The sequence below is a fragment of the Sipha flava genome, unplaced genomic scaffold, assembly GCF_003268045.1.
Source record: "Sipha flava isolate LNK unplaced genomic scaffold, YSA_version1 213_pilon_pilon, whole genome shotgun sequence".
NCBI classification, from domain to species: Eukaryota; Metazoa; Arthropoda; class Insecta; order Hemiptera; family Aphididae; genus Sipha; species Sipha flava.
In genome coordinates, this window is record NW_020272828.1 from 698,755 (window position 1) to 712,930 (window position 14,176).

The window sequence follows — 14,176 nt, forward strand, 5'->3', positions numbered from 1 at the left end:
ACGTGTTTATGAAGTTCGTTTACATGTGTATTAAAATTATCCGTGCACTAAAATTCCAGTATTTTTATATGAATATCGTAAAATAATGATAACAATTTTCAATGTAATAAGTTAGGTAGGTTAATGGGGCTTTTTAATAGGGCTATGGTACCATATAGTGTTGGGAATTATCTAGATACATTTATCTAGATGAGTTATCTAGATAAAAACTACTTATCTATTATTTTATCTAGATAAACTTAGTTCAAGTTATCTAATGTTTAATCCAGATAGAAAAAAGTAGTATCTAGATAAATTTATCTCGATAAATTAATTCTAAATCGCAAAAAATGAACTGTTTCAGTCCTGAAATAAATGAACTTTTCATTGAATATTTGTGCTCTTTCTTTTGTCCTTTAATTTAATTTTTTTTTTTTTTATATAATATATCTGGATTGTATTTTTGACTATTTTTGGCGAGAATACTAAATATAACAATTCTAGATACACTAAATTACTTTATTTAGTAAGGTGCAAATAATATGAAATGAAATTACTATTAATTCATCATTTCTTTCGGTTATTTAAAAAAATTGATATTATACAACAATTTTTTATCTAGATAAAAACGTTATTATCTTTATCAAGTTAAAATTAAATTTTTTTATCTTTTTCTGTATCTAGATAACTTTTTATAATATTATCTTTATCTTATTTAGATAACATTATTGTTATCTGGACTCAAGACTGGTACCTTATAATGTTCATGAATATTAGTTATACAATTATAATACTAATAGTTTAATTTAACCTTAATAAGAAAAATTGTTGTTAGTGTGCTTATTATTAAGTCATACGAATAAATAAATAAATGTAATAGTTATTTTTTTTACATAAAATTAATTTATTATTATTAATGTATTTATATTTACATACCCCTACGCAGTACGGTTTCATGGTTTCACTGATTTTCTAACACGCTGAATTTACGTCACGCGTATATGAATGAAATGATTTCTTAGAGATTTAAATATATATATAAATATGTACATGTGTATACAAACGAAAAAATAAAATAGAATATAAAATGTAAATCGATTACATTATAAAAAATCAAAACTATAATGAAATATTACTTACACACTTCAATTATTTATTTCATCATTGATTTCGGTCGTCGATAAAAATAAAGAAGGACGACACTATGATAGAGCTCTTGGAAATCGTATCACATGCCAATTAACAAAAATCGTACCGGGAAATATTGTAATGTTTTTTTATTTATTAATTTATTCATTCCAATTTCTTTTTTAAACGCTTCGACCCCGTATTAGATTTTATTACAAATTGAAATATTACTCGTGTAAAAATCGCAGTTGATGTGCACACAACAAAATGAATTCACAGGAAATTTAAACGTTTATAAAATGCAGTTGCTTACGTTCGTCCGATAAACGATGTTAATGGTAATAATGTAGGTCAGTCTACCTTGCGCAAAAATGGCTCAGTAAGTTAACGTCTTATGGTGTTTAACATCACTTGACTAAAATATACTGTAATGGAGGGCTCGAGTAATGTTCAAAAGTAATGGGTTTACGGGTATGGTTATCCAAAAAGAGCTCGAATAATTAACTCATCATTACCGAACAAGGGACAAGGAACAACGTAATCTAAATGAGGGACGTACAATCAAACGACGTTATTGAGAGTCCGCACGTAGTACTAATGAGTGCTCAGAAATCGACGAGATGGTCTGTTAGATAGTTGTTTTATTTACACTTCGACTTCGATGTAAACACGAGATGAAATAATTTTGGTAAAAACGATGTCATATGTATACATGAGTTTTTACAGTGGTGAGGCGAAAATGGGTCCAAAACGGACGAATGCCCATTTCAAACTTTGAAAGGACAGCGGATGTCCTCTAGCAACAATATTTGTTACACAATATTACTGTATTTTTTGGTGCTATAAATTATTATTATGTAAACTAGCTCAAGTACCAGTTGTCCAGTTATTACATTTTTGTTGAATTGAAGAATAGAGAGACATTATACATTTTTAAAGGGTGGGTGGGTGCCAAAAATGCATGTTTACCCTTTGCAAATCCTGTCGACACGCACTGCAAATACATTACATGTATGCTACTGACGATGTGTACTGCAGGTTATGTATCATGTCGCTGCCTTGAAACGAGTTTACCTCTCTTTAACAATCGAACTTGTGCAGGAGACGCAAAACCGTGATGAACCGTTTCTCGCGCACAGGAATTATGGGCAGTAGAACTACGATCATGGGACTCAGGTGATAAAGTAAAACTGGTGCCCTATAACTATTTAAATACTCGTAGTAATTTTTTTTTTTTTACAACACTACTTACTTTAAACGCGCTACTCAATTATTTCATGTTAGAAAAACCTTCCAAGTTTACGCCTATGACGGGACCCTCTTTGAATCTTAGGGACACGATATGTTGGACTTCAACCTCCATTCCGGTCGTTGTACCACTGGCCGTGGGAACAACGATGGGAATCGCGGTCCAGGCGGATAATATAATAATGTAATCGTTTATCATAATAGATTGTTGTCCACCATCGGAAACGTAAATTTGATCAATTTCATCGTGATCGATGCAGTATAGTAAACGTGCAAGAGCATTGAATGTAACTTTACAAATCGTATCGTTCACCCTACGTAAACTGCACAAAGAGCTACTGTATACTTGTACTCGGCATTCGTTGACGTTGCATCATTCGTTTTCGTCGGTTTAAGGCTTAAAATTTAAGTCTTGGAAAAATAAAAAAAATCCAACGGTCATTACGATAACGGCTATCGCGATCGTCATCGCAAGCGATTCTATATCAAGGGCCACAAAAAAACGGCTTGAACTCAACTAATAGAAGTAGTGTCAAACAGACGCTCCCTTCCCTCTTGTTGCCATTTTAAGTACTCTATGTTAACCTATTTACTCATTGTATTATTTCGTATGTACGGATTGTAATTATCTTTTATAAACAAGGAAAAAAAACCTCAACTATATTTGGGTTTTGCCGCTACCAAGGATCGAGGTTTCCGACGTCAAAACGATGCACAAGCTCCATGCAAGTGTACGCACGTTCAAAGAGCCTCGAATGTAATTGTAACTACCGGTCTCCAGTAAATAGTGGTGATTTGAAACACACGAATTTCGAAGTGTACAAAGCCCGTATACATAGATTAGTTATTCGTTTCGAAATTGACTACTGGTGTAGTGCTTTCTATTGTACTGCAACTGAAATCTATTTCATGATGTCGAATGCACGTTTCGGAAGGAAAACATCGGATCGTCGGCAACAAAGTCTAATCGACATAAATATTGTGCACCTCGATTTGTTTGTCAATGTTCGTTGCCAACGATTGGCGTCATGAAAAAGAAATATACGAATAAATAGACCATTTTTGTAACTTGTGTAATATATATTTTTATACATATTTTTTTATATTTTTATTTCACTTGTGCGGTCAACAAGTCGACAATACCTTAGTTCCGAAAAAATCTGCAGTCCGTCAGAACAATCGATTTCAGAACAGGTTTTGTGAGAAAATAAAACAGTTTAAATCATGTGTGTGTATCATATAACTCACTGTCCCATCTATGATTTGAGATTCAGAGTTTACATAATCTTACGACAATATTAATCGGACTGTGCAGAGTTATAAGAATATAGAAATTGTATAATATTATAATATTATTAAAGCACTGATAAAAAGGAAAAAATTGGTTTGATTAAACTTTATTATTAAATTTGTACACCACTTAGTACGCCTTCTAAATGCTGATATGAATAATAAGTCCAAATTTCAATTATTTCAGATAATCACTATTTTTGGTATAACTGAAATATTTTTTTCAACATATATAGCGGTATCGCAGTAAATGTTTTTGCGTTTACATCGACTACTATTAGAAAAATATCTGTTCTAGATTCGTCGGAATCAACACGAAATTTCCAATCGATTAATACATAATATATTTCGTTTTAGGCGGTATGAAGATAGTTTCAAACAAAAAAGTTTTCAAGTATGAAAGAGAAAAACACCTGCGTTGCCACGAAACCACAATTATTTTGAACATTATCTAAAAAAATGATCCAACAATTATTAACTTCAAAAATCGAACAGAGTTTGAACGTATCCAATCACATTGTCGGATAAAATGCTACAATACTGGGCCGGAGGAATTTGGCAAATAGTTTTTCTTACCAATACAATACCCTTACGCTTAAAACGTGTTTATTACGGTCCATTATAACAATAAATATTATTCATTGACGCGTGCTACTTAAAATTCCACACCCATACGTATTTGAATTAAGAATAATGCATTTCAATCCACGAGTACTATTTTTCCTTTAACCACGCAGTTAGGTTAGTATTATTTTACAGCTTTTTAAAAAATAGAAAGCGCTCGAAGAACGAATATCAAGTACCATGTACTTAATAACGTGTGTTCGGAAATAATGATTTTTTTCTTTTTAAATCGTGTCATTCCGACGGCTTATCCTCGCTTTCGGAACGGATTTAAATAAATAATATTACACGCTAATCACATTCGATTGTAATTAAACATACAACATTATTGTATACAAAGAGTTTGTTTTTATTGTTGGATGCGTACGCGATTACCACAACAGTTCTATAAATCAATTGCACTACAAGGCATTCATTACTTTACGATAGCAATGAAGACAATACGCAAAACAAGTTGGAAGTCGTTCACTTTTACGATTATGAATCGTTTTTCGCGTGCACATTATTTTAATCACTGAATTATATGAATAATACTAATAAAAAAATTTTTGTGAAATAAGTTTCGAGTTCACTGTAATAGTTCATGACATATATGATTTAGATGATTCTAGTGATTAAATTATTTTTACAATCTGTATGGATTTATTTTGAGAAAATTGTTTTCCATAATTGTCTACGTACATAAACTTGTTAAACTTATCTATTCGGATTCGGAAATAATTTTCTAACAAGGTCCACCCTTTGACTTTTTTCATTAAGTTTTTTCAATAACGTATTTTATATTCTTATACAAAATTGCAATTCATTATTATAACAATAATATTGCTGCAACCGAGTTCGATTAATGGCAAATAAGAACTATAACATATATTCTGAGTACAAAAGTTACATAAATTGTGTAGTTCTACTGACGTTAGGTAGTCGAATATCCAATACTGGACGGTTGAACGTATTCATAAAGTTGATTCGAAATGTTACACTCTATGTGGTGATACGAACTAGCACTTGTCGAGCAAAGTTAAGAATCTATTCTGTCTACAGTCGTATACGGTTCGATTGATTTTTTTCGTACATTTTTTTTTATAAAACAGCGTTAAAAGAACCCCAAAGTATTTCCCCAGTGCGTTTTCTCGGGAACAAATACATTACACACAGTTATTAAAGGTACGTAAGTGTTTTTATGTAACGTACACAAATAGTTGACTTAGTCAGTTTTTTTTTTAAATATAACAACACCCTCCGGAACACGTATAACTGATTATTACATATTTACATAAATAATATTTGTACACAATCGCTCGGTCGCATTTAACGCTTGCATGTGAAAAACAATGATGACTAGTTTCGATAACATTACTTTGTCAGATTTGGGACTATAGTTTTTAGGATAAGTGAAATATCGTTCGATCAAATCAGTGACTCTACATTATTTCAACGGAATAGTCCATGAGGGTAAGAGTTATAATAATAGCAATTACTAATTGATTTAACGCATGCGGACAATCATACCACGGGATTCAAAAACTTAAATATGTATGCCTCGATAACAATTTATTATAATTATTATGATACCGTATATATAATTGACACGCGGAAGCTATAAAATATGTTTAACTATTCCGTTAGTGAATTGGTCTGAGTGCGAGAATGGAGTGGGAAAGACAAGGGAGAGGAGATCCGTTCTACCAGCGGTAATAATAATATTCGTCGAAATCATATATTAGACGATACAATATGATGTTGTGAGTAGATTTGTTTTGATTTTGATTTTTCCAAATATTATGAGTGAACAGACAGTAGGGTTTTATTCAAATGGTTTATTAAAATTTCTGTCTAGATGAAATTTACATTAGAAATATATTTAATGGATTCATCGAGTCATCGTTTGTTATTAATGATAGTTCACAATTTTACAAAATCGTATTATTATAACTATTTAATAAGTTTTTTAACAGAAGACTTTTAATGCTGTTCGATTCAAATGATTTTCAAACTGTCTTCATTATCATACTATTTTAAAATTGAAATAAAATTGAAAATTAGTAATAGTAAGCGTGTTCGTATCACTCAAACCACTTAGTATTTACTAAATTTCAAACAATTTATTCTCAACAGCGGGTTTGTATAAGAGACAACAATAATAATTGTAAAGAGCTAGAGTTTTCTATAGTTGTTTTTCTTCTTAAATTTCTGCCTATATATATACTAAGTAAACGGATACGTTTTGCAATTTATTCTTTTAAGTCAAACCGTAAGCAAATAATTTTATTTTCAAGTTTTCAGAAATACATTTTTTTTTATTCGTCTGTAATTAGCATTTTAAATAAATGGTTAAATAGATTGCGAATGTCTGTAAAAAATGTCTAGAGAATAAAATTTAAACTTTTTAATCACTCCTTTCTTCACGTGTAGTAGTACACTTAATGGTATTGCGTTGTAATCCGATTTCATTTTCGTTCGTGTAGTCTGATTATTTGCACTCGAACAGTTATTGTACACATAAACAAGTTGTACGTTCACTCGTGGACAGTAATATGCGACATCACACAGACCATCGAAACGTAACATTTAAATGTTATAACGTTTAAAAACGTGTAAATGTATAAGATGTCGTATATACATATAGGTAGATTATTATTATTAAAAAACAAAACTCTAAATACGCAGACATGGTGGAGTGGTATATGGGCGGAGAGAAAGGTTTACGGCCATAAAGAACATTCAGGTTCATGAAATTGTTTTTCATTTCTCCGAAATGCACTAAAAAACGTCGTAAATGATACGGAGGAAATGATTTTCAATTGCGATCATAAATCATCCACGTGTTCACGTCAACTCGTTTCGAGTCATTGCGTAGGTAGAGAACCGTGTAGACCAACTGATAAGACCTGTTGGTTATTACCTTTCGTTATTGATTTAGAATTTTTTTTTTACTCCTCTTCCTCCCCTCGGACCTACTATGTGCACTCGAGTAGCGAACAACGGGTCCTTTTCGGAATCAACTACACCGTACAGAAATATTGTAACGCGCGCAACGCTGTCATCGTATTATAATAATAAAGTCAAACGATTCGTTAAAACGGCTGGTCGAATGATACAATGTAAAAAATTGTAATGTAAAACATAATAACGATCGTATATAAGGCGTAAAAACAGATTACTTTACGAGTGTTGTGCAAGGGGATCGTTTTTGTTCGAATAAAACTTATCACAGTTGTACATTAGTACTTATCATCCACAACACCCGTGTAAGGAGCACTGAAAAACACTAAATTGTCCTCGAACGATTTCAAAGGGACAACGTGCTTAGTGATTAACGGACGAGAACCTAATGTTATCAGTTTTCTTTTCCTTCACAGAACACCGTAATTATTCGTCGCAGAGTCGCGTTACAAATATTTTAAACCTCATCGGACTATATTAACTGCGTTTGTATGAATATACAATACGAGATCGAGTTCAGTATTTTTTTTCCGACCACACATGATATCTCATGTGGTAGATTAGAGTCAACTTACGACCCGTCTGTCTTCGTAGTAGAATAATAAACGAAGAATAATATATATAATGCGTAATAATGACCGCAACGATAAGAAACTGTTTATTATTTTTTTCGTAAATTGATTTATAGAATACATTGTATCAATATAAACTCATTTATTTAAGATAAATGTTTGTTAATATTGTTATGTAATTAGATTTCTTCGTGTTCGTACGATAAAGACGAACAAATAAAAATTTTAAAAAAACACGATATCGACAAATAACCGTTAGTAGATAGTAAAAAAATCGAATTCGACTTCTACTAGTAGAATCGCGTTGATCCGATGTAGGTACATTACGCTTATACGCGAATAGTAGAAAATATTGGAATTCTTGAAAATGATTAACGAACCTGTTTAAAAACCGAATCACGAATTCTAGTAATCAAAATTGTATCACTAGAGGAGGTGTTTTGTTCGTTGAATCTAGATTTTCATAAGACTACACGTTTTCACGTTTGCTGTATAATTATTATAATTTCGTCCAGCGTAACGTGCGTTCGCAATAAACAGCGGGCAAAATAATTTTTTTGTTTTCGATAAAATTAAATAGTTGAAATCCGTTGTGTAGGTACTCAGTATATTCCTACAGTATTATTGATTTTGGGCTGAAAATCGATCAACATGAACACATCTATAAGTGGCGTTGGTATGCTCTCTTACATCTCACAGCTTAGTTCCGAAATTCGAAAAAATACACGCGCCCACACGTGGCTTAACCTAACCTAACCTAACTTTGATCGAGTGCAATACACAATGTAAAACTTTGTTTTATGACACTGCGTGAACGGTTTAGAATAACGAGTTGTGTTTTCGGTACACGCACGCGCGCAAAACGGTGAAAATACGATGATCATGTGTAGCTTTGGAAGTAATTGCACGTGAAACCGATAAGACCGCGTTTGAACGTACTCGTACGTATTATAATATTTACGTACGGCATACACTCTGGCCGAACGGTTTGCATGTGATCGATTTATCGTAACAACGACGAGACTACGTTGTGTGAATAAGGGAAAAATATATAAACCGTTTTGTTGTGTGCACGATTGTGCGTGTAACGCGTGTACGGCTAAAATTGAACCATAATGGGCCGGCGGCAACGTTGAACGCACAAAACAATATAATTAACGATATTACTCCGTACGGTCCAATTAACCGGCAAAAGAGAACCCGTTTATTATTATTATTATTATTATTATTTTTTTTAATAATAATAAAATATCAGTGCGCGCGCATTAAAATTCATAAGTCTCGCGCGTTGGAGCCAATTTAACACGCGTGCGAATGTGCGTACGTGCGCTTAGACCGCCGGTTGATTTCTTTAAAACACGATAATTATCATTTGCGCGGGTACGTTTTCTCACGACGAGCATTTCCTCCCGCACCGCCTAGTGTTGGCCGTTGCGTAACGAACACTGTGCGTGCGTGTTCTCGATATCATATGGTTGCGCACAGTGCTTGATTTGGCAAAATTGAAGAAGGGGGACTCTGTTTGCTTAAAAAAAAAATTGCGTCCCTCCACAAAACTTGTTAAGCGTTATAATTATAACGTGTTAATAGTAGGGGGACGCTAAAATTCCTAAAAATTAGAAGGGGTACTCTGTCCCCCTGCGTCCCCCATCAAGTCGAGCGCTGGTTGTGCACACCGGTAACAGTTCGATTATTCGCGCGTAACCGTAAACCGTTGGAAAATAAAGGGAGACGCTGGCAATGAATCGGTATCGCCGTAATCAACACTGACCGGATATATCAATGGATACACGTTGCCGTGTGCGTGTGCGGTGTATGCATCGTATCAGACGGTAAGGAAATCGATAACAATTTAATTATATTCCAAAGGGCTTCTTTGACCTTTGCGCGTTAAACGATTGAGATTCTCGGCAATACGAGCTTCGGCCGCGACGCTATTGCTGCACACAACGAAATCGATCTAACAGCGAGCGCTGCACCGCCGCCGCCGCCGCCGCCCCTTCCAGTCCTCTAATACTTGCCTACGGTATTGCCAAGCCAAACAATTATTATCCTTGGGGCGCGTTTAAATATACGTTTAAACAGGCGGTACAGGCGGGTACATTTCGATGTGAAACCGCGTACGCGGTAGTGAGTGTGGCTATCGACGTTTTCGGTTGCGATTATTTTTTTCGAAACGAAAGTGAAACTATTGCAACTTATCATTGAGCGAACATCGACGATACGTATTCTCGACTCGATTGAAAATCGTAACGTTTCCCTGTGCACTGGCGAAAAATCGAGAGTCGAATTCGATGTTTTTAACCCCTAAGAGACTTTGGCAACGTTTCTTAGAATTTTACTACCCACAAAGAGAATCTCGAGTTTCATTATTATTATTATAATTACGTGTACGCTGTGCATATTATTATAGGTGTATAGATAAAGAAGCAAGGAAGAATAATTAACCATAACCGTCGTTAGTGTATGTTAGTTGAACACACATATATTTTAAAACGATTTGTTTAATCCGTAAAACCATGAAAACGCCCAATGTTAGTATGTTAGTTGTGTTAATATATATAGTATAGCGTTAGTATTAATAAGGGTTAATAAGCATTTTGAAAACTCGTATATTAATTAAGCGATTGTTATTTTTAACGCATAAACGTTTTAAACGACAGTTTTAAATGATTGGTATTATTACAAGTAGGTACAACTTGTCACGCTAGGAAATGTACGTTTTATATTTCGTCATGTGGTGAATTATATTTTTGTACTCGATTGCAATAAAACACGTCTCGCGTGTTTGTTATATTATTATAAAAATTTTGAAACCATAAAACAAAATGTTTTCATCGATACCTACCTACAAATATTATGATAATCTGACGTTTTATTCCTTTATGAATATGTTATTGCCTAGGAATTCATGGTCTTTTGGGCGTAATTTAAAAGTTTATATCGAAAAATTATAATCGTTTTGGCAACATGATGACTATATGGCTATGTTATATTGGCTATACATAGGGTTTGTACACGCGCGTTTGAAACGAGAAGTGAGACACTGCGTGATAGGCGAATAAAACGCCTCGTAGATCGTCGTCGTCGTATTACTGTATGATACATTTTATTTCCATACATTAATTTTGAAATTAAAATAACAGCAATAACGGAGACCGGAGGCCATTGAATCGTGGATGGAAAAAAGAAAATAATAGAAAACACTTTCGCTCGACTTCTCGTCGCGTCTCCGCGATCGTTTAATACACCTCCGCTTCGCGACAATGACGACGAATAATAATAAATAATATTATACTATATTAAATTGTTCATCAGACAAAATGTCAATTGTGTCGTGGATAGAGTTGGTGAACCGCTTTTTCTATATACGCGTCTTGCACTGTATATACCACGTTGTACTCAAATGTATAGTCCAGTGACCAATCGTTACAACGTAACATATGCACGTGATACCGCCGCCGCTGAGTGGGCTTATAATACCTTCGGTTTTAAGTCAATGTGATTTAATGTTAATGTTTTACGTATATTGTGAGCAAGTTTGTTAAATGAAAATCGTGACTGTGTCCGTAGGAAAACGAATCACTGCGTGGAAAGTTGTAGAGCCATGGCTAGGGAGCCCTATCGCGGTCGACCTATTGGTACGATATTAAGTCGTTGTTTGTCCAACAGAGGTTCTTGTAAATCTTGTAGTCTAAAAATGCCATCGATTGTTACCATAAAATATAAAGGTCAGATCACGTTGTTACTTATTTTAATTTAGTTTTGTAAACGTCCCCGCGAGTATCGGATATTGTTACGTCATTTAAATGTACACATTTCGCCTGCATAATTAGAAACTGTGCACGACAGCGAGTGACGAGCACAATGGTTCGACATCATGCGACCATGTCGGTCTAAACGGTATTGTTTGCGATGTAAAAAAAAAAAAAGGAAAAAAAGGACAATTACAATCCGTGCCGCGGCCAGCCGGTTCTGTTAGGTTATCACGTACATAACCTAACAGTTTTACTCGGCAGGTCCTGGTATAGGTCGTAAAAAGGCGATTTTACGGCGGAAATTCGTAATGGATTACGTAAACTCTTTTACTTTGTTGGCTCTACATTCACCCGAATAAACGCGTCTCTTACCAAGCATTGTATAGACACATAAAAAGAGTCATTATGAACAGAAACGACAGGCGATGATCACTAACACGTGTACCGGTGCGTCTTTAGATTTTGGTACAATAGAAACTACTTATATCGATATTGAATTGAAGAAAATTGTAAAAATAGTCGTATTATCCAATACGACATACTTGAATCGAAACTTGCGTGCCGCTACACGATATGTTAGTTGCAATATCAATAGATATAATTGTACGTCGTGTAAAAAATAATTGCGGTAAACGGTTTCTGCTGTACGAACGTCAATTCCTACTACCTTGCCACCCTCCCATTTGTCAACCGGTCAATCAATTGCCTGATCGCAGATATTGAAGGTCTTATGACGCCTTCAAGTATACATCGATAATTTATCTAATTACATTATCCAAAGCGTCCACGTTGTTTTTGAGTTTACGTAACAGTTTACAATTGCGTATAGGTTAGAACATGGTGTTATAATGTGGAGTACCCGAATTATTGTAAAGATTTGATTTTTTTTTTTAATTTTAATTTTCAAAGTATATTTCAGTGTTAATAATTTTTTTTTTACCGACGTAATTAGTCGATTTTACAATTCCATAAATTATAAAATTATAAAATTATAAATCTACGAAAATAATCTGAATTATATTACATGCTGGTGGGTGGCCAGTATTCAAAACGCGTACGGTTCTTAAACGTTTTACCATAAATAAAAAATATGTTATTTTATTGAATTTCGTCCAATCGTTTTTCCACCCAGCCGTGGTTTTCTCGTTACTTTAAACTACGTCGCGACTCAAAGTTTGTATTATTAACGCTCCAGTATTATTAACTACGCGGTTAATCTGGCCCCTGTTCTTTCCTACGTAATTTTTATCAACGATGGTGGATCGATTCGTAGGTAAGCCGCGCCAGGTCTCTCACGTGATAGCTGAATACTTCCGTGCAACACGCGGATTGGAAAATTGCAACGGACCGGTACGTGGGAAGGATTCGAATGTCCTGCGTGTAGGTACATGGCACTCGAGCCGAATTCGAACGGTGGCTTGAAATCGGAACGAGAACACTGTTGGTTTTCAAAACGCGAGTCGGTCGACGGTGAAATATTTGGGCTACGGTCTAAGCAGCACGCGTAAGTGTGTTGTTTCGATCGGCGATAACGGTGTAGTAAAAACTTTCAGGATGATAACACCGCTGTCGCCTGGAAAACGAATGATGAGTTACGTGCACGCGGTTCGATAAACAACAAAAATGACGATGACAAGTCCGTATTTGTACGGAGTCCTCTTCTCGTTCAACTTGTCCGTATTGCGAGAACCTACGAACACAGATGACCGTAACGCGCAGTGCAGCGTTTTCGAAACGTTTCGGTCGTACATATCTTACGACGTGTCGAAGCGAAAGGGTTAAGGGCTACAAAATATAATCGATAAACGAAGTAGTGAGGGCGGGCGAAAGAACCGGTTATCGTTCGGGTGCTTGGGTACCGGGACGGCATGCGACGCAGTTCCGCGGCCGGTACGCGACGATGGGCGTACACCGCGGGACGACGTACGATGCGGCCAGGGCGCGCGCAGTCCCTGTACCGGTAAATTCCGCGTACCAGATGGTACCGGTGACCCGCCCGTCGGACTCACCTAGGGTGATGGGCAGCTCTCGCCATCTAGTCTTCTTGCCCTTCTTGCCCATTACCAACGGTACATGTGCCTCGCGGGTCGCCGGATGCTGCTGGTCCTCGGACTCGACTGCGCTCGATCGCAATCCCGCTGCCTGCTGCTGCCGGTCCCCCGGATCTTACCGGCCTCTTTCCTGTTCCCGGTAACCGGTAAAACCGCGACAATGTACCCCGGACGGTGTTTTGGAATATTATTCGTTTAATATATTGCGCGACACGGGTACCGCACGCGCGCGCACTTGCCGCGAGACTGATTATCTTTTTTTATTCGCTCGGACGCGATTCGGTGATCGTTCGGTGTTCGGTCGGCGCGACGGGACACGGTGCGGACACACAACCGGGACGGTCGTCGGGCGACTCCGCGCACAGCTGTGCTACGGTGAAGCGGGCGGCGGGCGCTCGCTGGCACGGTGACGCGTCGGCGTCGGCGGCGGTGGCGGTGCCGGCGGCGTTGGCTGCGGTGGCGGTGGTGACGGCGACGGCGACGGCGGTGGCGGCGTGCGAGCGAGCGAGTTGTTGCGGCGGATGAGAAGACGTGTGCGCGCGCGACGACCGTACGACTGGCAATCGAGCGGCTCCGAACGGAA

The 14,176-nt window shown here is 36.3% G+C and overlaps 1 protein-coding gene across 2 annotated transcripts in view; it reads right to left on the reverse strand.

Annotated features, from left to right (window-relative positions):
- LOC112682857 overlaps positions 1–14,176 on the reverse strand; it is a 45,589-nt gene extending 31,413 nt beyond the window's left edge. For both annotated transcript variants that reach the window (XM_025553607.1, XM_025553606.1), the window contains exon 1: positions 13,552–14,176. In XM_025553607.1, the coding sequence (XP_025409392.1) occupies positions 13,552–13,603 (52 nt within the window). In that variant the 5' untranslated portion in view covers positions 13,604–14,176. The remainder of the gene's footprint in view (positions 1–13,551) is intronic.